A 25,088-nucleotide genomic window follows, 5' to 3' on the forward strand; every position below is an offset into this window, starting at 1 on the left:
TACACCTCAATAATCAATCTCCACCGTCCATTTCTCTCACTTAAAAATCAGATCCAAAACTCATTCCTACCTCTCTTTCTCTGTCTCTCTCGCCGTCTCGCTTTGCTTCTGTGGCTCTCTCATCATCCTTTTCTTGCAATTCAAGATCGGTTGGTTCCGTTTTCTGATCTCAGATTTGGGTTTGGAATTCTGATATAAATTCTGGGTTTTGATTGTTTTGTTGAGTTTTTGTAGATAAGAAGAGAAAATGTTTGGGAGAGCACCGAAGAAAAGTGACAACACGAAGTATTATGAGATTCTGGGAGTGTCAAAGAACGCTTCACAGGATGATCTAAAGAAAGCTTATAGAAAAGCCGCCATCAAAAACCATCCTGACAAAGGTGGTGACCCAGAAAAGGTAGGTGTGTTTTTTTTTTTTTTTTTTTTTTTTTTTTTTTTTTTAAATTTAAAATTTTGTTGTTGTTGTTGTTGTTGTTGTTGATTTTTGATGGATTAGCTCGTTGAATTGTTTACTTAGTCGTTTTGGGCAATTGGGTTTTTCTTGATTGTGTTTTTGGTTTGGTTTTGTTGGGTCAACTTGTACAGATCTGTTCTCATAGTAGGTTTTTGTTTACATTTAATGTGAATTTTAGTTCTTGTTGTGTTGGGTGTTTGTGTTAGGTACTTCGTTGTACTGATATTAAGGTCAATAAACTCGTTTGGGAGTCTATGGATATGTGGGGATTGAATTGTTAATTGTGTATTGTTTGTGTGTTGAAGAAGTTATGGGCAATTATGGTTTGTGAATATAGGTATTTCTGTGTGTGTGTGTGGTGCCTTTGCTTTGAATTGAGGACATAGGCATTAAAGAAGTTATTGAGTAATGTAAAAAAAAAAAAGTGAACTTTCAATTTTGTTCTTTTGGTTTTTCGCGAATTAAGTTTGTGAAATTCGTTCTTAATTGACAATGATTATCGAAAGAACTTGTGCAGTGGTGCATTTGCATCTGTTTTGGAACTCGTGGATGGAAATTTCTATCTTTTGGGTGAAACTAGCTGCATTTCATTTAGTGCAGTATATTAGGTTCCTCAATTAAATTTTAACACATGGCTACATTTCGCATCTGTTCTTGGCTAACAAATCTTTATGGTTTCCGGTAGTGCATTTTCTTAGAGCCAAATAATTTTGCAATCCTAATTTTTTCTCTACTTTCTCCCTGTTGTTTGTTGTGTTACACTTTATTATCATATATAGTTTGGTTTTGCTTTTTTTTAATTATTTATATGAGGTAGTTGCTGTACTGAATCTTGACAAATTTGGGTTTTCAGTTTAAAGAGTTGGCCCAAGCTTATGAGGTTCTCAGTGACCCAGAGAAACGTGAGATCTATGATCAGTATGGTGAGGATGCTCTCAAGGAAGGAATGGGTGGTGGAGGTGGTGGACATGACCCATTTGACATATTCCAGTCATTCTTTGGTGGAAGCCCATTTGGTGGTATGATTCTTTAGCCATGAAGTATTTGCGAATTGTTTATGAAACAAATATGGATATTTGTGCTTAGTTTTCTTGTGACCAGGTGGTGGTGGAAGCAGCAGAGGCCGAAGGCAAAGGAGGGGAGAGGATGTGATCCATCCTCTCAAGGTTTCTCTGGAAGACCTCTACAATGGGACATCTAAGAAGCTATCCCTCTCTCGTAATGTGATCTGCTCCAAGTGCAAGGGGTCAGTACCATATTTTATTTGTTTTTGTCGTTAGTTATTTGCTCTTCATTCTTCTTATATGTGGATTTTGTCCGACGTTTTGCAGTAAAGGCTCTAAATCAGGTGCTTCAATGAAGTGCTCTGGTTGTCAAGGGTCTGGAATCAAAATTTCAATTAGACACCTTGGCCCCTCCATGATCCAGCAAATGCAGCATGCTTGCAATGAGTGCAAGGGTACTGGGGAGACTATCAATGACAAGGACCGCTGTCCACAGTGTAAGGGAGAGAAGGTTGTTCAGGAGAAGAAAGTTTTGGAAGTAATTGTAGAGAAGGGTATGCAAAATGGACAGAGGATTACATTCCCTGGAGAAGCTGATGAAGCGGTGAGGCTGCTGTGTCTATTCTACTTTTTAAAAATATTAATGTTGTCTTTGCTTATGAGCACTAGCCCAAATGGCTCCTCCTCTTATAAGTGCAAGGTGGAGGGTTAAGGACTGTGAGGTCATAGGTTCGAGTGTGTGTATAACTTACTAAAAAAAAATGTTGTCTTTGGGATCCAAAGCTGGTTAGTTGGTTAGAGATAGGCAAAACAATTCTATTTATTTATTTATTTTATATTTTCCCATATCTATGTAACTCTGCTATCTGGTTATTAATCTATGCATTTGGGTTGTCTTTCTGTGCAGCCTGACACTACCACAGGGGACATAGTTTTTGTTCTACAACAGAAAGAGCACCCTAAATTTAAGCGAAAGGGTGAAGATTTATTTGTCGAACACACGTTGTCCCTTACCGAGGCACTCTGTGGCTTCCAATTTATATTGACACATTTGGATGGCAGGCCGCTCCTCATTAAATCCGAACCAGGAGAAGTTGTTAAGCCTGGTAAGTTACGTTATTACTGTGTATCATTTTTACTTGTTAAGTCACCTTTCATGGTCGAGTTTGCATAGGATTGAAAGTGAAATGTTTGTTATGGTTAGCGGCCAATCTTGTATTCTGTTACTAAGGTTTTTATGAAATAATTCTATGAGAGTTCATCTATTACTTTTTACTTCGGAATGACTTTGACAAACTTAGTAGCATTTGGGTCTAACATAAATTTTGTGCAGACTTAACTTTGAAATTCAGTATTGCTGTCCTGCTAAGGGTTAGCTCAAGTCAATAAAGACTTACTAGTTTGTTAGACGTTAGATGATAATTTTTTGATATTATTTCATAAGAAGTTAATTAATTTCTAATGACACTTCAGGGCTTTAGAATTCCAAACTTACTTTGAGCGCTGGCTCTAATACCATGTCATCTTCTGATTTCTAAACACAAGAATGGGTGAAGGGTGAGGTCATCCATCCAGGGTGGGAGGCTTGGGATTAACTGTAGACCTAGACATCCTAGGTTCAAATCACCACTAGGCGTTTCCTTGAAATACTTGATACATGGTTTTGGCGGGTGAGGTTATGTATCCAGGGTTTATTCCCAAGGGGTGGGTGTATAGGGCCCTGCTTGATGAGGTTCCACCTCATAAAAAAAGGGTGAGATTGTGGATGTGTAACTTACCAATAAAAAAAAAAATTTTCCAGTGCACCAATATTTCACAAAGTTGACCCCCACCCTTTCATCAAAATCATAATGTTACATCTTTACTTAGTAAAATCAAAGGTGGATACAGATCATGTCAAATATTTGTCTGGAAAAAGTTAGTGAGAGCATTACTTGCTTACTTGTGGTCTATATGTTAAATGGCACCTCCTCCCCATGTAATATCAAGGTGGAGGAGAGTAAGGTGGTAGGTAAGACTCATTTTTGCGATGTAACTACCCACAAAATATCACGTGCTTACTTTGATGAGCTGTAAACACTAACCTGTAACCTTGGTTGAATCTGCCTATTGGGCCATATATAACTGGAATCATCGTATATGAATCAGTGTTGGTAAAAGCGTGCTTAAGCTCAAAGCCCAAAGCCCCAAGGCTCTAGCACTTTTTGTCTCAACAGCTAGGCTCATTCAAAGAAGCACTTTAGGCTCACTTTTTGCACTTTTTCAAAAAGCTTAAAGCATGCTTTTTGACACTTTCATATCTTTCAAAAAAATAAACCAAAACTGAATTAGAACTATAGGATCTTGACATTATTGATATAAGCCATCAATTTGGCATATTTTTAGTAACTTATCCAAAAAAAATATTTTGAGTGTAATTTGTCCTGAAACCCACAACCTCCCAGTTCTCTATTTTTAATTTTTCTTGATTTTTTCTCCTTGAAACAATAACCTGCCCAGCTTCTTCTTAGGCTGCGTTTGAATCGACTTCAAAGTGATTCCGGAAATGATTTTCCGGAAAATAGGTGTGTTTGGTTGTTACTTCAAATTCGGTCAAACTGAAAAGCATTTCCAATTGACCGAATTTGAGAGCCAAAACAACGGAAATGATTTTCCGTTTCTATTTTCACTTCAAAGTATTTCCGACATTGGAAAATAGAAGAGAGAGAAAGAGAGAGAGAGAGAGAGAGAGAGAGAGAGATCGCGACATCACCGTCCGCCGACATCACCGGCTTGCGCGGTGGCGCCGATGGCGATCGCGATCGCGATCTCTGCTTCGATCTTCGCGCGAACGATTGCGATTGATGCATCGCGCGAACGCGTCGATCGCGATCGCGATCGACGCATCGCGCCGCTGATCGCGATGCGCCGACCGCGATGCTCCGAGATGGCCGACCGCGATGCGCCGACCGAGATGCTCCGCGATGCTCCGAGAACGATCGCGATTGATGCATCGCGTGAACGCGATCGACGCATCGCGTCGCCGATCGCGATGCGCCGACCGCTCCGATCACGATTGTGATCTCTTCGATCGCAATCTCGCCTTTGTTTGTCCGGATTTGATGATTTTTTGCTGGGTTTTGTTTGTGTTTTGATGAATAAATGATATTATATAATCGTTTGGTAACCAAGAAAATGTGAGAAAATGTTAGCAACAAGTAGAAAATGTGAAAATGTGTTTTCTATTGTATTTTCAAGAACACAACCAAACAATCAGAAAATATTTTCCGAAATTTTTTTTGAAATGCAACCAAACACATGAAAACATTTTCCTTTCCGAAAAATAGCATTTCCTTCTATTTTCCGGAAATACTTTTACACGAACCAAACACAGCCTTATTCTATTTTTTTTTCCCTTTTGGATATCTGCTTGGTATCAATTATCATATTGCTATGTCCTCATATTCTTAGCTCTCATTCATGAAAAAAAAAAGTATGATAGAATATATTTGTGGTAATTGTTTAGTTACTTTAGCGGTTGATGTTGAACATAGCAGACCAATTCTTATAGACTTATAGTCATTCAGTGATTAAATTATTAACTAATATTACTAATTAGTCATAGGGAATTATGGATATTGGAGATTTAAGAAAGGATATTACATGGAAATACTCATATGTAGCTGATCCAAAAACATAAAATGACTTGACTTGCAATTTTTGTGTTAAAACTGCAAAAGTAGGGCTTATCTAAATGTTATATGAATTATATAAATTTTTTTATTTCAATTTATGTGATAACTTGATCATTTGATTATTGCATTTCTCATTAATAACTATTTTAAAATTTTTTTTTTTTTTAAATGTGTTCTTCACTTCAATTAGGCGCGCTCTTGCGCTTTGCAGCTAGGCTCCAAGGGGCCTTTGTGCTTAAGTGCGCCTCTTGCTTTTACCAACACTGATATGAATACTGAATATAACTTTGGTCTGCTCAAAATTCTTGGCTCATCATAATCTCTACCCCCATATTTCTGTTTTTGTATTGTTTTTTTGAAAAGGGTGGGGGTTTTGGGAGGGGGGGGGGTGGGGGTGTTGTTAATCTTTGGTCTTTGCTACCATTATCTGTGGTACTCTGTTGGCACTTCCTTCCCCTATGAACCCTTAATGATTTATAGGAGTCAGCTAAAATGCACTCCCATGTGCCCGATCACTTGGGTACATGTGTAAGTTCCTGTTGATAATAAGTAATGGTAATCCTTATAAATTTTGTTCATTGTACTGAATTACTGATCTCTCTGCTTCTTGACACAGACCAATACAAGGCAATAAATGATGAGGGAATGCCAGTGTACCAGAGGGCGTTCATGAAGGGTAAATTGTATATTCACTTCACAGTTGAATTTCCAGACGCCCTCAACCCAGAGCAGTGCAAGTCACTGGAGGCTGTGCTACCTCCAAGGACGTCAGTGCAGCTGACAGACATGGAGCTGGATGAATGTGAGGAGACTACACTGCATGATGTGAACATAGAGGATGAAATGCGTCGCAAGCAAGCACAGGCCCAAGAAGCATATGAGGAGGATGATGATATGCCTGGTGGTGCTCAGAGGGTCCAATGTGCTCAACAATGATGAACTAATGAGCTGTCCACGATTTGGGGAAGCCAAATTACTTTGAGAAAATAAATCTCAACATTATCGTCTTGTTATAGGGAGTGTGTTAGATTTTGGTTTGGGTTTTGTTTTTTTCCTTTGTTTCTAAACTTATACTGTGTGGAAGATTTAGTATTTAAATTCAAGTATACATTTGAGAATTATGCCTGTTTCTTGGGATGTATATCTATATTTGGATGGGGTTGTCGTTCCATCTAGATGGGTTTCAGATAGGCCGTAAGATAGAGGAGCCAAGTGCAAGGAGTGAGAACTGTGATAGCATTGAGATTTGTTCTAGAGATGTAGCGATGGTAGATCTAAAATGATCCCAGTTTCCTATTCTTGTCAATCCGTGGAAGATTACAATCAATTGAAACAGAAAAGATTACTGGTTTTTTAGTTTGATGGACCACAATTTGACAACAAAATTGAACATGTCTGTTGTACGTACGCAGTTATATTGCATGGCAAAATCTTTTGGTTGCCTGATTGTCTTGGCTTTGAAATTTGATTCTTCAGGCTTCAGTGCTATGCAGTTAGCTCTTAAGATAAATGGGAAAATAATATCTATAACACCGTATAGCATTTATCCCAAGGCCAAGATGGCCAAATATCACAAAATTTTGAAATATTTTGTAAAAAAACACTGTTTCGGAACTATATAGTGAAATAATACTTTTTATGGAACTTGAGTTCCTAGAAGTTTTGCCACCGTGGCACTGTTGAGGTGGAAATTGTGCCATTAAAAAAAATTATGTGGTACTCGAGCATGGTAAACTCGAGTACCATTCAACACAATACTTGAGTTTACAATGCTCGAGTACCATTAAAATGCTGTTTTTTTTTTTTTTTAAAATTTCTAAGGTACTCGAGCATGGTGAGCTCGAGATCCTTGTAAGGAACTCGAGTTTAATAAACTCGAGTTCCTTATAACTTTTGTTGTTGTTGTTGTTGTTGGGATTATTGACAAATAAACATAAACATAAAAACAAGTAGCTTTTTTTATGTTTTTATTTATTTAAATAGAAGCATTGTAAAATATAGAGATTTTAATTTCAAAATATGAATTTAATTTCTAAATTAAGTAAAACTATTCACTGTTTTCTCATAAAATTTTTCCTGGGGGCGTTGCCCCCGGAACCCCAAAAGGCTTGTCCATGAGCACTCCGGCTTGGGCCTATCGGCCCAAGCCTCCACTCCATAAATTAAGCCTCAGAAAATCTCCCATTAAAAACCACACAACATTATTCGAGTCGTCAACATGAATCAAATGATACCCTTAAAGTGTGGATGAAATGTTTTACAATGCTTAAATTTATAAAAGATACTAGTGAAAGTTCCATGCGTTGCATGGCTTTAATCCTAAATTTTCTTTATATATTTTTTTGAGAAATTATAACTAAATGAGTTATTATTACATAATTTTAGAATTATTTTCTAACTATATATAAGACAACTAATGATTATGTACATTCAACTTTTACAAATCTAAATATTAACTATTCATTAGTTTTGGCTAAGTTTATATGAAATCATTGTGTCATTTTTTCCTTGCTGTTCTTTGTTGCTACGTATGATTCTTGTGCTTTGGTTGGACAATGTCCTCTGCTTTGTAATGTAGGAAACACCTTAGGAAGTGAAAATGCCTCCAGTTAGATATGTTGATGTTTCCAATATTTGTGTAATTTGAAATGTTACACACATAACACTTATCACACAAATTAGATTTATTGTACATTACTTGTAGCAAAATTTAATAAACCACACAGACCAACCACTCTTTCACAAAAAAACCATATGGCTCCTAAAGTAAGGACTTGCCATGTGAATACACAGATATGCAACCCTTTGTAATGCACCGTTTTCAAGGATGCAGAGCATCCCTGGAAAGTTTATGCATCAATTTTGGGAGTGAGCTGTCCACCATTACTACAGTGATGTTCGCAATGCTGCATGTACTGTTCAACAATTTGGTACGTTCTTTGATTTTCCATTGAGTTTACATGATTTTCTTCATTCAACGATTTCGAATTTTTCAACAAATTCGGATGATCAATACATTTGTACACAGTTTTCCATTTAATTTTCACAATTTTGTACATTTAACGAATTCAAACTTTTCAACAAATTCAAACTATCTGTACATCTAATTTACACAATTTTATTTTGTACTTTCAAGATTTTATACTGATGGTGTCATAAATAATCCCAAGTCCATAACTCGTCCATATGTCTCGTCCAACGAAAGAAGCTACAATAGGCGGTGAAAATTGCAAGCGTACTGGCGAACCTCGTCCATACATGGACGAGCAATACCTCGTGAGATCTACTTATCATTTATGAACGTCAAGCCTTCCAAGATGATCTCGTCCATCTTCCACTAAAAATGGACGAGATCATCCTGGAAGTCTCGTCCATCCTTACTATGGATGGATGAGTTCATCGGCCCGTCCGACCTAGGTAACTTCCACAGCGGTTATGGAAGTTACTCCCAATTCTCCGGACTCCTCGACATTGGGAACGGTTACTAAACAAATAATCGTTCCACACACACACTATATAAGGCTTCTTCGATGAAGGGTAAGGGGATTCAGACATTTTCACTTTTGAGAGAACATTTCTTTGTTACAGAGAGTTCAAAGTAACTAACTTGATCATCGGAGGATTTTTGGCCGGTCCCCACCGGTCCCCTCTGATTCTGTGTCTTTTGTATTACAGGAGATAGCCCAAAGATCAACGTTCGAGTCCTGTCAGCCCACTGATAAAGGAATCATCATATACAATCAACGAAATCAAATTCGAATGATCTGTACATTTAAATTTTGTTTTTTACAAATTCGAACGATCTGTACATCTAAATTTTGTTTTTTACAAATTCAAACGATCTGTACATCTAAATTTTGTTTTTTTACAAATTCAAATGATCTGTACATCTAATGTACACAATAACTAAATGAATTTTCACGATTTTGTACTTTCAACGAATTCAAATTTCTCAACAAGTCTGAAATATTTGTACATCTAATGTACACAACTTTCCATTGAATTTTCACGATTTGGTATGTTCAACAATTTCGATTTTCCATTAAGATTTCACGATTTTGTAAGTTCAACAATTTTGAGATTTTCATCAAATCAGGATGATTAGTACATAGTTTTAAATTGAATTTTCACAATTTTGTACATTTGACGACTTCAAATTTGGAAACAAATTTGGACGATCTGTACATCTAATGTAATTAATTTTCCATTAAGTTTACTCAATTTGGTATGTTCTTCAATTTTCATTTGAATTTTCATGATTTTACACACTCAACAAATTTGTACCAGCTGTACATCTAATGTACACAATTTTTCCTTGAGTTTTCATGGTTTTGTACATTCAACGAATTCAAATTTTTAAACAAATTCATACGATCTGTACATCTAACGTACATACTTTTCCATTGAATTTTCATTATTTTGTACTTTCAACGAAGTCAAATTTCTCAACAAGTCTAGACTATCTGTACATCTTATGTACACTTTCATGATTTGGTATGTTCATTGATTTTCCATCGATTTTTCCCGAATTTCTACATTCAACTAATTTGAAATTTTTTACAAATTTGAATTATTCGAGGCATTTACCATTAGGTGATTTATACGAATCATTCATTTTTCTTTCATGGAATTTATCCATTATTCATATGGTTACATATTTAAAAAAACACAAAAACCATTTAAGTGCAATAACCTTGCCTATGCTAAAAACAGTTTATGCAGAAAACTGTTCATTGTTTTCTCATAAATACTGTTCACTGTTTTCTGCATAAATTATTTCTAGCATTCTACATAAAATTATTTTTTGATCAGCATTATTTAAAAAATTGTTCACTCTCTTTTCTGCATAAATTATTTTTTATTCACTATTTAAAAAATTGTTCACTGCTTTCTCAAAAAACACCTAGTGAAATCATGTTTTCTAAATTTAAAAGCCAAATCTGAATGTTTTTTCATGTTTGAATTTCACAGTAATTGAATCTTTTTTTCTGCATTGATAAAATCTGTTTCTACATTAATATAATTTGCTCTCTGCACACCATGTTTACTGCATATTCAAATCTGCTTATTGCATTCATAAAATTTGTTTTCTGCATTAATTAAAACTATTCATTGTTTTCTCATAAAAATTGTTCACTGTTTTCTACATAAACTATTTCTAGGATTTTGCATAAAATTATTTTCTATTCAGCATTATTTAAAAAATTGTTTACTCTCGGCTCAGAGTTATCCTCATATTGCTCATGCTCATGGACTACTCCATAATTACTACATAGAACGCAGTATGAAATAGGAAGATAAATAGGAACACGATCTTTTGCCGTTTCGTGGCAAGTCTCGTTTTTTGCTGAATCTTAGGGTGGAGCTTTGAAAAGCTTGTTCCCATAAGATAGCTTTTAGGAGACTGTGATTCTATCTTTGTGGAGCTTGAATCTCCAACCTTCTTGCCAGGGAGTTGACAACCAGATGCTTCAATAAATGCACTGGTGCTAAAAAGATATAATTCCAAAGCCTTTCTGTCAATGTCCTTTTGTAAAGTCCTTTTACAATGTTTTATAAGAAAATCATCTTTAAAATTTAAAGCATATATAATAAAACAAACTTTTTTCTGTACACCTTTGTGCTCTTACTGAGTAGTGGTATAAGAGTAGCCGTGATGATCAATTTTATGCAAAATCTTAGAAACAGTTTATGCAGAAAATAGTGAACAATTTTTATGAGAAAACAATAAATAGTTTTAATTAATGCAGAAAATAGATTTTATGAATGCAGTAAGCAGATTTGAATATGCAGTAAACATGATGTGCAGAGAGCATATAATATTAATGTAGAAACGGATTTTATCAATGCAGAAAAATAGATTCGATTATTGTGAAATTCAAACATGAAAAAGCATTTAGATTTGGCTTTTAAATTTAGAAAACACGATTTCCCTGTACTTAGTTTTGGAGGTTTGCCGACCATGATGTGCCCGACGCTTCCAAGACTCTCGTACGTGTATATTGGCATATTAAAGAAGGCTATTACAAAAGGCTTTCTAAAACTTGGAACTTAAAAGTTTAGAATCTTAGAAACTTAGAAACTTGTCTTCTGTCTTCGTAGTTCGTCTCTTTTATAGGTGAAATGAACCATGGTAAAATAACTTGAGTAGGTAAATTTAACTTAAGTTAATCTGTCGGTGGTATGGAAATTAGTACTAACTAGTCGCTAACCCGTGCGATGCACGGGAATGCTAACAATTTTTTTAATTAAAAATAAATAAAAATTAAGATGAACCTCCAAATAATGTGACATTAGAATTGTAACAGCCATCAAATAATAACAAATATACATTTTTCTAGATTAAAAAAAATGACAAAAATAGCTTAGTCATTTGCTCGTGTGACACTGTTGCACCACTCTCAAATGACATATACACCACAGAATCATTTGGTTGCTTGTGTTACTTCTGTTGATGTTCATCTCTTCTTGAATTGTCACTTGTGGATTAAATTGCTTTGGCATTTGTACTATTGGTTGGTTATTTTCCACAAGCCTATTATATTACATAAAGATATTAGACATAGTATTATAGACATGGTATAGTATTATGACCTTTCAAAAGGGTAATTTTGTCACTTTTTTAAATATCTATATTAAAAAATTAAAATAAAATAAAAAGTTAAAGGGAAACATTACAATAGGTAACTAAAGAAAGCAGAAAGTTAAAGGTTATGGAAATATGTTTGCTCTGAGTTTCTGAAGTAAAGGTTCAGAGATCATAGGATTTCTTAGTTGGATAAATAAAGCATAAGGGGATATTGTAAGAAAACATGAAACATGAGCTTTGCACATAAACATGAATTGCATGATAAAGGCAATATATGTATGTATCATGGGAGGATCAACTATGAGAGTCACCTCTTTTTACAATACATAGATCTATCACAAAGTCCAGAACTAACACCTTATAATATAAAGTTTCTCATGATGTTTGGGCTAACACATAGATCTATTATTTTAATCCAAAACTAAAATTAGTGATCAAAAATATATTATCAATCATTTATATTCTTTACTCGATGTGAGGAAAAAATTATTAAACTAATCATTTAGTTTGGTGGGGACTTCATAATTTTTTTGCTTGCTGGCTATGTTTGAGAAAGTGTAATCCTATTAGTAAACCTACTATTTCAATAAGATGTGGCCATTTGTGGTTGCAGACCTATTACCCACCAAACATGGTGCCATGCATCAGTTTTCACAATACGGCTTGCATTGATGCTTTAAGCAGTATTGTAGAGACTATAAATAAATTAAAAATGTGAATCCAAAACAAAGCACTTACTGATCTTTGAATTTAGTAGTCTCAGGAATGTCCAAATCAATATAAACTCTTGTTCCACTTGTTGACGATAAGTTATACTCTCCTGCAATACACGGGATTCATTAGAAAAAAAAAAGTACAATTGTCTACATACAAACTTATATTTGTGGTAAAAAGGCCATTCCATTCAAGCCCATTATTTGCACACTATTGAATATTGAAGTTTCAAAGGAACCTTCACAGTAACAGAGAGAGGTCTACATCAGAGGGCATAGTATCTTGTGGACATGTACAATATAGAGGTAAATAATCCAACTTTGCTGTGCTAGATATAGATGCTAAAGATAATGACATTTGAATAAAGGAAAGGGAAGGAATGGGGTCTCTCAAAGCCAGGAGAAAAAGCAATAAAGTAACTGGAAGAAAAATCAAAATGCCTCAGAATTTGAAATGACATCCCAGTATCCCACCCATCTACAGTAGGTTATTCTAGCTTCTTAGTGAGTCCATCCCTCACTCGAAGGTCAACTATCTCTACAAAACCTAATGAATATATCAAAAATTCTAACCTTTACACTCATTGACACATCCCTTAACACACAACCATCATAACCGATTGTAAAGAACTATTTTCCCAGTTCTTATCAGGCTTGCCTGGGCCTATTAGTTTCTTGTCTAAACAATGCAGCTAACAGGAAAGCTCTTTTATTAACCCCCAAAAGAAGCATATTTACTATCAGACAGCTCTGCAGGCTGTATGGTTCAACTTTGAAGTTTCCACAGTTTCACCTTAAAAAAGTTGTAAGTTTTGAAAACTTAAGTAAAAAAGTATATCAAAGTTTCAGAGGTAACTCAAGTTTAAAAAGTGGTTAAGAGAATCTGCAGACTGTAAGTCTGACACATAGTTTAGAAAAATGCCTATATGTTTAAGATCGTATTGAATATTTATCAGCTGTTTTAATTGGCAGTTGATGTTTGCTATGAAATTTTTTAGATCGTGGTTCTGACTCCCTTTTTATAATACAAATTCTACACATTCAGATGATGTTGTATATATCCGCCATGTAATTTGAGGGTAGATTAACATCTTTTAGTATCCCAGCTTGTAAGGTAGTGCTGTTTTTATTTTTCTTCCTTTTTAAATTAGATCATGTTTCCAATATATTGCAATTGCCCCTTTTCCATTATAGTTTTCAAAAAACTTCTTCACTATACACATTTTATCAGCATTGTTGTCTACCATTCTAGAAAGCAGAAGTTTCTCCAAAAAAAAAATTTCTAGAAAGCAGAAGAGTTAGAAGGGGGGAATCTCAAAATATATCAAAAATTGTAAAACCAAAAAACAACAATACATAGTTTAGTTGTAAACAGAATGTGATAAACCATTTAAAAACAAAAACCCAATACAAATTTGGTTCTACAAATACAAAATTTGTATTTAAAGCAACGTAATACACAATTCAAGTTAAGTGAAACAGTCAAGACTAACACAGTAAGATTCTAGTGCTATTAAAGACGCAATTTAAAAGCTATAAACACAGCACCTGATCTGATTCAGATAATAAGGATAGTTTTCTGAGAACTTTATTTGAATATTGTAGTACGAATCAAAATTAAATTGCCGAAAAACCCTAACAGAACAAAAGGGCCTAAAACAAAATTGGAGCAAAAAATTAGTAATTCCGTAAGATCCAAAACTCTAAGCAATTTTTTTTGTAATTTTCATAATCTATAAAATACTTTGACTTGACTATGAAAAGAGAGAAACAAATTAGAGGTCAAGACTTGAGCCAGCAAAGGTTATGAACCAAATAGGATTACAAAAACGTACCAATTAGAGGTCAAGACTTAAGCCAAATAGGAGTACAAAAACGTACCAATTAGAGGTCAAGACTTGAGGAAGCAAAGGCTATGAACAGATAGAGCCAGACTGAGAGAAGATGGATGCTCTGAGAAAGGAATGAGGGGCAGCGTGAAGAGAGGAGCAAACCTTCGTGTTGAGTTTGCGTTTGTGTGTATTGAGTTTTGTTTATTTTTAAAGTTAAGTATAGGGTTAAAAAAAAAGTTTTTTTTAAAGATAAGTATCGGGTTAAAAAAAAAGTTTTTTAATTCTATTTTTTATTTTTAAATGTTGTGTTGTGCTGATGTGGAAAATTGTGGTGCTAGCAAAGGCTTCGGTTTTATATATATATATATATATATATAGATGAGTAATAGTCTGTCTGCATCTGTCTGGGAATCTTTCAGATCTCTTTTTACGAATGCTAGTAAACAGTAGTAACTTTTGAACATCTGTCGGGACTGTCTTGATTTGTCTGGAAGCTATTCACGCGTGCTGGTGAATAGTAATCTGTCATGGATGCCATCTTCGGTGGTTCTACCCAAGCCATTAAAGATGCAATGGCTGTCCTGAATCAAGAAATTATGTAACTGTGGTAGTCAATGTTGATGTGAATTTGAATTGGTTCAAAACCTTAGGAACAAGTACAACGAGTCCATGGCTTAGGTGATTATCTTGTTTTGTGTTTCATTCTCTTTTCCCTTTGCATACAAATTTCATTCTAGATATGATTCACATTTGTTTGTTCATTCTAATGATTTCTGCCTTTATATAAACTACAAAATGACAATTCTTTTTTTGGGTTCTTGATTTTGAATAAACAGAGTAATATCAATAACATTCTGGTGAATGATCATTATTGACAACTACCCTCTAGGAAGCTATTTTATATTCAGGTATTTGTTATTTTGTTAGCTTTAACACATTATTAAATAATTTACGCAGAAAAGAGAGTAAAATTTTTTTTAAATAATGCTGAACAGAAAATAATTTTATGCAGAATACTAGAAATAGTTTATGCAGAAAACAGATTTTATGAATGCAGTTAGCAGATTCGAATATACAGTAAACATAATGTGCAGAGAGGAAATTTTATTAATGTAGAAACATATTTTATCAATGCAGAAAAAGAGATTCGATTATTGTGAAATTCAAACATGAAAAAACATTCAAATTTGGCTTTTAAATTTAGAAATCACGATTTCACTAGGTGTTTTATGAGAAAACAGTGAACAGAAAATAATTTATGTAGAAAAGAGAGTGAACAACTTGTTATAAAGTTTACACAGTAACTTGTTATTAATTCTCATCTGGACCTATTAGTGACATTATATTTTTCCCTACCATTAACAACTTGTCATGCAAACTTTATTGTGAAATTTTTGAAAAAATATTGTGTCCATAACTTGCATAAAGAGAGGTAATTAAAACATATATATTTATATATATCTTGTCTTTTTTGGTAATTTACAACTCAAACCACCACTTTTATAAGTATTAGCCAAACACTCAACTTTGTCAAAAAGCATTTTTTGATAGTTTTTACCAAACATGCTACTTTAAAAAAAAAAAAAAAATCAGTTTCATATTTTACTTTTTAAAACTTCCACTTTTTCCAAAAGAACTGTTTGAAAAAGCTGAACCAAACTCACCTTAGTAGAACTAATAGATTGTGGTTTTTTTTTTTAGTTGCAACTTACGCATATGCAAGTAACAATAATATGCAAGTATTATAAAAGATTTAATTGCTTGAGTTCAAATCATCTCCTTCATTAATAAATAAGGAGTTATAAAAAAAAAGTAGAAAGGTTTTTTATTGATAATCTTAATTAAAGATATTATATATAAGGACAAATATACAAAATTATGCATGTTATATTATAATAATCATTCATTTAGTTAGAAAATAATTCTAAAATTATGTAATAATAACTCATTTAGTTATAGTTTCTCAAAAAATATATATAAAGAAAATTCAGGATTAAAGCCATGCAAGCATGGAACTTTCACTAGTATCTTTTATAAATTTAAGCATTATAAAACATTTCATCCACACTTTAAGGGTATCATTTGATTCATGTTGACGACTCAAATAATGTTGTGTGATTTTTAATGGGAGATTTTTTGAGGCTTAGTCCATGGAGCGGACCGGCCCAAGCTAGAGCGCTCATGGACAAGCCTCTTGGGAGTTCGGGGGCAATGCTCCCGGGAAAAATTTTATGAGAAAACAGTGAATAGTTTTACTTAATGTAGAAATTAAATTCATATTTTGAAATTAAAATCTCTATATTTTACAATGCTTCTATTTAAATAAATAAAAACATAAAAAAAGCTACTTATTTTTATGTTTATGTTTATTTGTCAATAATCCCAACAACAACAACAAAAAAAAAAAAAAAAGAAAAAAAAAAGAGAAAGTTATAAGGAACTCGAGTTTATTAAACTCGAGTTCCTTACAAGGTACTCGAGCTCACCAAGCTCGAGTACCTTAGAAAAAAAAAAAAACATTTTAATGGTACTCGAGCATGGTAAACTCGAGTATTGTGTTGAATGGTACTCGAGTTTACCATGCTCGAGTACCACATATTTTTTTTTAATGGCACAATTTCCACCTCAGTAGTGCCACGGTGGCAAAACTCCTAGGAACTCGAGTTTAAGAAACTCGAGTTCCATAAAAAGTGGTATTTCCCTATATAGTTCCGAAACAGTGTTTTTTTACAAAATATTTCAAAAATTTGTGGTATTTGGCCATTTTGGCCATAGCATGTATACAAATCAGAAGATAAGCTACTCCCAAAGCTTTTAAGCTTGTAACGCATTTATCAAAGAAGATGGACTTAATTAACTTATGGCACGTTTGGTAAACTGTAATAGGCACTGTAATGTAATAATTATTCCTATAGTTTAGCTATTCAATAGTTTAGTTATGTTTTTATTATAGGGAATAGTTATTTCTTATGAATAGCTATTCTTTAAAATGAGGAACAACTATTCCTCTCTAAAAGGGTTGTAATAGTTATTCCTTAGTAGATATAATAATTTCCAACATTAATATATTTCTAAATAAATAAACTTTCCATATCCACCGAACAATTATGGAAATAAAAAATCATAAAAAAATAACTTATCTCTCTAAAATTTAAAATATATTATTTTCTAGGAAATATAATTATATGAATGAGATTTTTCCTAAAATAGATAATAAGTTTTATTCTAATATTACAACTTACAACCAAACTAATTAATAGATTTAGTTATTCCATTACAACACATTTTATTCCTAGTAATAAAGATTACCATTCCTGTTGTAATCTACATTCAGTGTACCCTTAAAGTGACAAAACTAGTAAATAGAGGTACGGGTTTACTTCCAAATGGTGTTGAAGCTGCATTGGGCATCTTGGTGTTGCTCATAGTATTAAGCATCGGTTACTTCTGTGATAGTCGCATGAGACGTAGTCAAGGAGACCCGAATTCATATCAAAGAGGGGGCTCTATATCAAGTGCTGATCAAGATTCTGCATCGTCCATGGAGCATGGACTCAATGAGACGAATCGTCATAACTTTCCAAAGCTTCTTTATGCGCAAGCCAAGCTCCTGAAGAGTGACTCAACAGCATCCTGCTGCTCTATTTGTTTGGAGGATTATGATGATAGCGATACTCTTAGGATGTTGCCTGATTGTGGGCATCTCTTTCATCTCAAGTGTGTCAATCTATGGCTACGGCTTCATCACACATGTCCAATTTGCCGAAACTAGCCAGTCTCCCGATCAATCAGGCAGATATATAGTATGTATTTACTTGTTTGAGAATTTTATTTTTAAATTGTCGATATTTTGATAGTTGGGGTCAAGGAATTTGGACTCTAGATCTCTCCATTAGAAATTTCAAGAAGTGCCAATCAATTGAACTACAAGATTCTTGATTACTTGTTTAGAAATTGATGAAAATTGATGAGGCTAGCTCATTAAAAAAAAAAAAAAAAAATTTTAAAAAAAGAGGAAAAAAAAAAAAAAAAGGAAAAAGAAAAGAAAAGAATGATGAGGTGGATGAAAGTTGAATTAGATTTATGAAACACCGTAAGTTTTTACACTTGAAGAGGTCTAAACCTTTTGTTAGGATGTATTGATCAGATGTACAATTTTACACTATGTTTTTGAGTATTTTCGCATAGTCAACATGTATTCATGTTTTGGGTTTCATTGACCTTTAAGATTTAGTGATTTACAAAAATGTTATGAAAAATTCAAAACCCTTTAAGCAGCTTACTATTTTCTGGGGGTGTGTGTAATCTTGTGCCTTTCACACGTCAGGAAATTATATAGAGAAATAAGTTGGAGTGATCCCATGATGTTAGTTAGGATTTTGGAACCTAAAACCATATGAATCTTTTGAAGTCTTAGGAATTACTTGAACAACACCTTAGCTTAACAAAACATCTGTTGAATATACTAACATGTTAATATAATCAAAGGTATCAGAGAGAGAGAGAGAGAGGTCTTATATTATATAATAGTAATTTTATTGTATGACATGATGCGGTTGTGTTAAATGAATGTCATAAAACTTTTTCTTTGCATTTTTTATCATTTTCTTATCAAGAAGTTAGGTCTTATATTATATAATAGTAATTTTAATGTATGACATGATGCGGTTGTGTTAAATGAACGTCATAAAACTTTTTCTTTTCATTTTTTTATTATTTTCTTATCAACTCATATGGCATGTTATAAGTAAATTAAAATTATTACATAATTTATTTTTAAGTAAAACTCAATTGTTAAAGTTTCAAGAAGTTTAAAGAATATTACTATTCATCAAAATTCTATTCCAAAGTTTTATATATATATATATATATATATATAAACTATTACATAGTGAATCTAATTATGCCCCTAACGATCCAAATTATTTGATTAACAGTTGATTTTTTTTGTGTGTGTGTGTGTTTGTGTGCGCGCGCACTAGAGTTGACAATTAATTTGTCAATGAACATACCATAGTGATAAGCCACAATCCAAAAAAAACACACACACACACACACAAAGATTTGGTGATAAATAATTGGAAATTTATTCAAGAACAATTTAAAAGAAAAACCACCATGGTGGTAACCAATCTTATAGAAAATTTCACTATAGAAAAATAATTACAATTAGTTCATATTCACAATACCTTTTGTAACCTAGACTTTATCTATAATCGAACAAACGGCCTATTCGCCTCCCACTAAGTGACCCTAGAACTCTTTTACAAAATCTCTCCCCCATGAATGAACTCGTTCGCAACTACTAGAAACCCAATACTCCAAAGAAGTCTTTGAAGGGGTATATGCACTTGTGAACTCATTGGTAGAGGTAAACAAATTCTGTGTTTTGAATGAGAAACTCACTATAAGAGAAACTCTAGACGGAACTTATGAGAAAACTCAAGGACATGCTCACAGTCTCAGGGGAAACTGTAGATGGAATTTTTTTATTTATTAGTCTGGTTAGGGTCCATTGATGAAAGAAGGATAGTTGAAATGAAATGCGGTTAGAGTTTTGATGGGAAATTTCAAGGGTTTTGGTATTGATGATGGATTTCTAGTTATAGGGGATGAAGTTAGTTTCAATTGGGCCTCTCTAAATGTCCATCAATACTAACTCTACTACTATTCATTCTACTTTTGTTTGAGTTAGTTCGAATTTCTAACCTTTTATTAACACAACACTTTGAGGCCCACTTAGCAATTTATGCGATCTCTTCTGCTTTATGGGCCATAATCTATATTATCATATGGATTCTATTATAATATTGTTATAAGAGAAAAAAAAAAAATTATTTTAAGCACTCTTTGTTTTTGTTTTTTAAAATATTGGTGCTCTCATCTCATGCATTGTTATTCATCCTTTCATGTTGAAGATTTAATAAGCTATTTCAATTTTACTAATGCGAACAAAATTAGAAGATGACAAGATGTCTATCTAGTTTAATCCTTGTAGCTATGTTTAAGTGATATCACCTACAAAAATCTCAGCAATATATATAAAATATAAAATTGGATGAGTCCCGTTCAACTAAGATGGGATGACACAAACCCTATCTCAAATGACCTCACCATAGTTTCATCATCATCCAAACCATTAATTTATGGTCACTCAACCCAACATGAATTTGTGAGTAATGGACCCTCAATTGTTCATGCAAGTTATTGGTTGTTTTTGACAAAGAAAAAAAATTGTATTAGTAATAATCAATTATATATCAACCGTCATCTTAACATGGTTCTTACATTAATAAAATAAAGGCAACAAGTCCTAATTAACTAAAAATCAGCCTACTAGTGGTGTTTACATTATTACTCTGATCTCGTCGCTAAACTCTGCTGTCCCTGTACTAACTTTCTATTTTTTATTATTTTTATATATATTATTTTTACCTATTCACACCCGTCATTCTTCTCTCTGATAGCTTTAGAGTTTCAACTTTCTCAATGCTTCTTTCAGTCCCCTCATCTTTCTTTTCTTCTTGTTTTTTCTTATGTGGCACGGACATAGCTAAAATGGCCAAGTACCCGTACCCGTGTGGGTACTTATGCAACTTAAGTTTTTGATTTATTTGAACTCTTAATTTATGTTTTAGACAATATTTTATGGATGTCATAGTATTTCCTTGCTTATTGCTTTTAAATTAATTTTATATATATTTCAAGCATTTTATTGTTGTTACTTAATTTTAAAATCTAAAACAAACATATTATGCAAGGAAGTCAATATCGTACCAGAGCCTATATCAGTTTGGCTACTGGTACGATATATTTCGGATACCGCTCAATACCGATGTACTGTTTCGGATTTACCTCTATTTTATATATTTAATATATATGTATATACACACACACCCACATCCACACAAACAAATTAATCAACATAGAGATACACAAACACACCTAGTGTTTTTGTATTTGAGCAAAATTTTGTCATATATTATTTAATAATACTAAAATTATTTATAAGAAAATTATTATTGCACACACAGTGTTACACATAACCATACACTAACTATTACTATTCTATTTGCAAGTAAAGCCAAACAATTAAAGTGAGTTTGTAGTTATCTCAATGCTTCATTATAATAATCACACATGTTACTATTATTAAATACAATTTAACATAAACAAACATATAAGTATGATAATAAACAAATACATTGTTATCAAAACTAAGAATAATATAAAATAGTAAAACATTAAAAGTGAAGTATAATAAAATATAAAATAAAATGTATTCTCAAAATAATAAAATAATACTACATGTGAGCTGTAAACCACAAAATATTTACTCAGTTGTCAAAAGTCTCAATAGACTTAGTTATACGAAAATAGTTCTCAGTTGACTCAATTATTTTTACATTTCAAATATAAACACACACAGAGAGAGGGGTATGCCATTGCACGCAGCACACTGATGAACAAAGAAATCGAGATAGAGGGATGTCGAGAGAGGGGGAAGACAGATCAAGAACGAGAAGAGGTTTCCTGGCCGGCTAGCGTCAGCTCCAACTCTGGCTCCGGCTCCGGCCAAGTGCAGCAGCTTTGGGTAAGTTCTGAAAATTCGTGAGAATTTTTCTTTGGGATTTCTCTATCTTTACCCGGTATCCATTTACCGACCGAAACAGCCGGATTTTGCCGATACGGTCGGTATTTTTTCTAGTATGAAACAAAGGGGGTATTTGTACCTGTGCACTAGCCGATACGATATATACCGGCCGGTATGGTACGAAATTGACTTCCTTGATATTATATCTAAAAATAGTAAAAATATGCCTAAAAATAATTAATGAATTACCATATCTTAGACATATCGTCGTACCCTAGTTTTTAAGAAATGTTATACCCCATACACGTATTCGTGTCAATACTGTTACAACTTAGGGCTTGTTTGGTAGGGGAGAGAGAGGGAGAGTGGAGATGAGTAGAGTAGAGTTGGCTGAAAATAATCTAATTTCGGGTTGATTCTACTATACTCTACTATATTCCCTCTCCCTCCCTCTTAATTCACACAATTGATTTTATAACGACAAAATTTTGGATACAAGTCCATAACCTTCTTCTAGAAAGGCAACCGAAACAATATCTGAAAGAAATCATTGTAGTCAAGGTATATAAATGCATTCTTTTTACGTATGGCTTTTACTTGATCAATCTTACAATTAAGTAGGATCTTTGTAAGTGTTCTACACTGTCACTTATTGCCTCTTACAAAATATTGATGAGACTAATGGAAACTCGTTGGGTAGTGTGTGTTACAAGAAAACAATACACAAATATCAAAAACCTAAATGCGCTAATGAAATTGATGAGCAAATTAAGAAAGATATATTTCTTTTCTTTTTTTTTGGTAGAAAGAAAGAGAGATATATTTCTTGTTCTATACAATACCACGTATTAATATAATCATCACCGCTATCCAAAAAAAAAAAAAAAAAAAAAAAAAAAAAATATATATATATATATATATATATATATATATAATCATCACCATTTCTATTTACAAAAATGAGCACTTGCCAAGCCAAGAGATGCAACTCTTTCGCCGTGGGTATAAGTTAAGGCATTGGGCTAGACTAGACTCACTATGGGCACGCTTATTTTAGGGTTGGTTTAGCCACATATTTCAACCATCATGCTTATAAGCAAAGACTTGAGTTAGAGGGCGGTTAGTTATGCTACTGCTTAGACACTGAGAGTTATTTTATTTTATTTTATTATTTTATTATTTTTTTAATTTCTATGCATGCGTCTACTACTAGATAATGACAAAATTATTTTGGGTGAAATTGATTTACTAGGCTTAATTTTTTTTTTAGCTTTATTATTGATAATTTTTGTTGTTGGGATAATTTTTTTGGAGCTTGTATATTTTGTTTCAGATTTGAGATCTATAAATTTTTTTTATGGCCTTTAAAATGTGGAAAATACTAAGAGTTACAATTCTTTATTTTACAAATAACTGATGTGGTGAGTAATTATTGATAAGTAAAAGAGTGATGTAAATGGTGGACCTGGATATGAGCCAATAAAAATTTGTTACCTCAATAGTTTGTAAAAATTTTCAAGAAAAGTGTGTGGCTATAGTATTACTCTTAAGGGAATTAATGCTATTGTTAAGGGACACATAGTGTAATTTTATAGAATAAAAATTGCTAAAATTAATACTACATATATAATAATTTTTTTTAAAACTTTTTTTTGGGGAGGGCATTGCCCCCAAAGCCAATGAATGACTCCGTCCCTGCTTATGCGTAGATAGATTATAAAACAAATTATTTTTATCTTTATTTGTTATACAAAAATGATGGCTTAGGATATGTTGGATATTCAGTTGAGTGATAAAACTTTTGAAAAGGTATGTTTAAGGAGTCATATTTCTAATATATATATATATATATATATATATGTATGTATATGTTGGAATTATCCAATCACCAAATTTATTAATTAGTGAAATTATGCAATTATCCAATTACAATATGTTGGGCACAACCATTTCACCATTAGTGAAAATTTGCAATGATCCAATTACAACGTGTTAGGCACAACCATATCGCCAAAACTAAATTCCATGTAGCGAAAAAGTAAGTTTCAAGACACAACAATATGGTCATGATGGGGAAATCTTTAATAGAAAAAACCCCAATGGGTGATACATAGGTCACCACTCATTGAAGAATCCACTAACAAAGATTAAGGTTACAAGTACAAGGAATATACTTGATCCCGAAGCACCTATGTACAATAGAATCTACTGAATTGTCTAGGTGTAGCTCTAACCTGGTTGGACTACTTTTCTTAGTGACCTTCGTTGTGCACAAATATCCAATTTGTGACCAACTTCTCAATCAACCTTCTTAATTGTAGAAGTTGTTAGTGTAGATATCTTTACAGCAAACATGCTTTAATGGTGAATTGTAAGAAGCTTGGCACAAGAAACCCAAGACGCACAAGGTTGCAGTAACTTCTCTCAATATGCATGTGTTCTCCTTATAATGACAACTCAAAAAATATGCATTTATACCTTTGGAAACCCTAATGCACAGATCCTTGATGAGCCAGGTAATTAGCTTGATTGATCAGGGAAGATTTGATGCATCAAAATTTTCTCTTCTTAAGCAGTTTTTCTGTGTTTTTGACATATATAGATCTTCAACACTGTTTTAGATACTAAGATCATTCACATCAAAGGTGTGAAAGATGCTAAAAACTCGTTTTAGCTCTCTTCCCCTCAAAAACTCATTCACATCAAGGTTACTATTTTTAAAATTTTTGACAACCTAGCTATAGTAAATTGTCATATTTGGCAATCTACTGTAGCTCAATTTTTTATTTTTTATTTTTTATTTTTTTATTTTTATAACACACTTCAATTAAAATAACATTTCTCTCTCTCTCTCTCTCTCTCTCTCTCTTTCTCTCCGTGGCTTCTAATATGGTGGTCGAACAATTCCTCAATATCGATCTTGCGAGGAGGAATTCGGCGGTTGTGATTTTGGCGGGTTGTTTTTCTTTTTCTTTTTCTTTTTCTGGTTGTTGGTGGTGAATGTTGATGAGCTTGTGGGTTTGAGTTTGTGATTTTGGTGATTGGGGGTTGTGGTTGGGGGTGGTGGTGACAGTGGCAATTGTTGTAGCTATGGTGGCTACTGGTTGGTGATTTTTTTTTTTCCTTCTTTCGATGGTGGTGGCTACAGTGGCTAGCCATGGGTGTGGGTGTGAGTTTGCTTGGATTGAGAAGAAAGTGGTGGGGTTGCTTCAAAGAAAGGGAGAGACA

The 25,088-nt window shown here is 33.3% G+C and overlaps 1 protein-coding gene and 1 long non-coding RNA gene across 4 annotated transcripts; one reads left to right on the forward strand and one right to left on the reverse strand.

Moving 5' to 3' along the window:
* Positions 1-25,088, forward strand: LOC115984372 (dnaJ protein homolog). Of its 2 annotated transcripts, XM_031107404.1 has the most exons (10): positions 1-149; positions 235-397; positions 1,308-1,473; positions 1,556-1,700; positions 1,786-2,062; positions 2,366-2,564; positions 5,749-6,082; positions 12,014-12,019; positions 20,571-20,576; positions 25,076-25,088. In XM_031107404.1, the coding sequence occupies exons 2-7, from the start codon at positions 248-250 to the stop codon at positions 6,066-6,068; spliced, it is 1,257 nt and encodes a 418-aa protein (XP_030963264.1). In that variant the 5' UTR covers positions 1-149; positions 235-247; the 3' UTR covers positions 6,069-6,082; positions 12,014-12,019; positions 20,571-20,576; positions 25,076-25,088. The 2 variants fall into 2 exon arrangements, with proteins under 2 accessions (XP_030963264.1, XP_030963263.1); XM_031107403.1 differs by lacking the exons at positions 12,014-12,019; positions 20,571-20,576; positions 25,076-25,088 and having other exon boundaries at positions 5,749-6,488.
* Positions 11,502-14,434, reverse strand: LOC115984373. Of its 2 annotated transcripts, none has more exons than XR_004090532.1 (3): positions 14,316-14,434; positions 12,460-12,541; positions 11,502-11,667 (listed from the first exon to the last, which is right to left on the reverse strand). It is a non-coding gene; the product is annotated as an uncharacterized LOC115984373 (long non-coding RNA). The 2 variants fall into 2 exon arrangements; XR_004090533.1 differs by lacking the exon at positions 14,316-14,434 and adding an exon at positions 14,270-14,300.

Source organism: Quercus lobata, chromosome 4, assembly GCF_001633185.2.
Source record: "Quercus lobata isolate SW786 chromosome 4, ValleyOak3.0 Primary Assembly, whole genome shotgun sequence".
Classification (NCBI taxonomy): domain Eukaryota; kingdom Viridiplantae; phylum Streptophyta; class Magnoliopsida; order Fagales; family Fagaceae; genus Quercus; species Quercus lobata.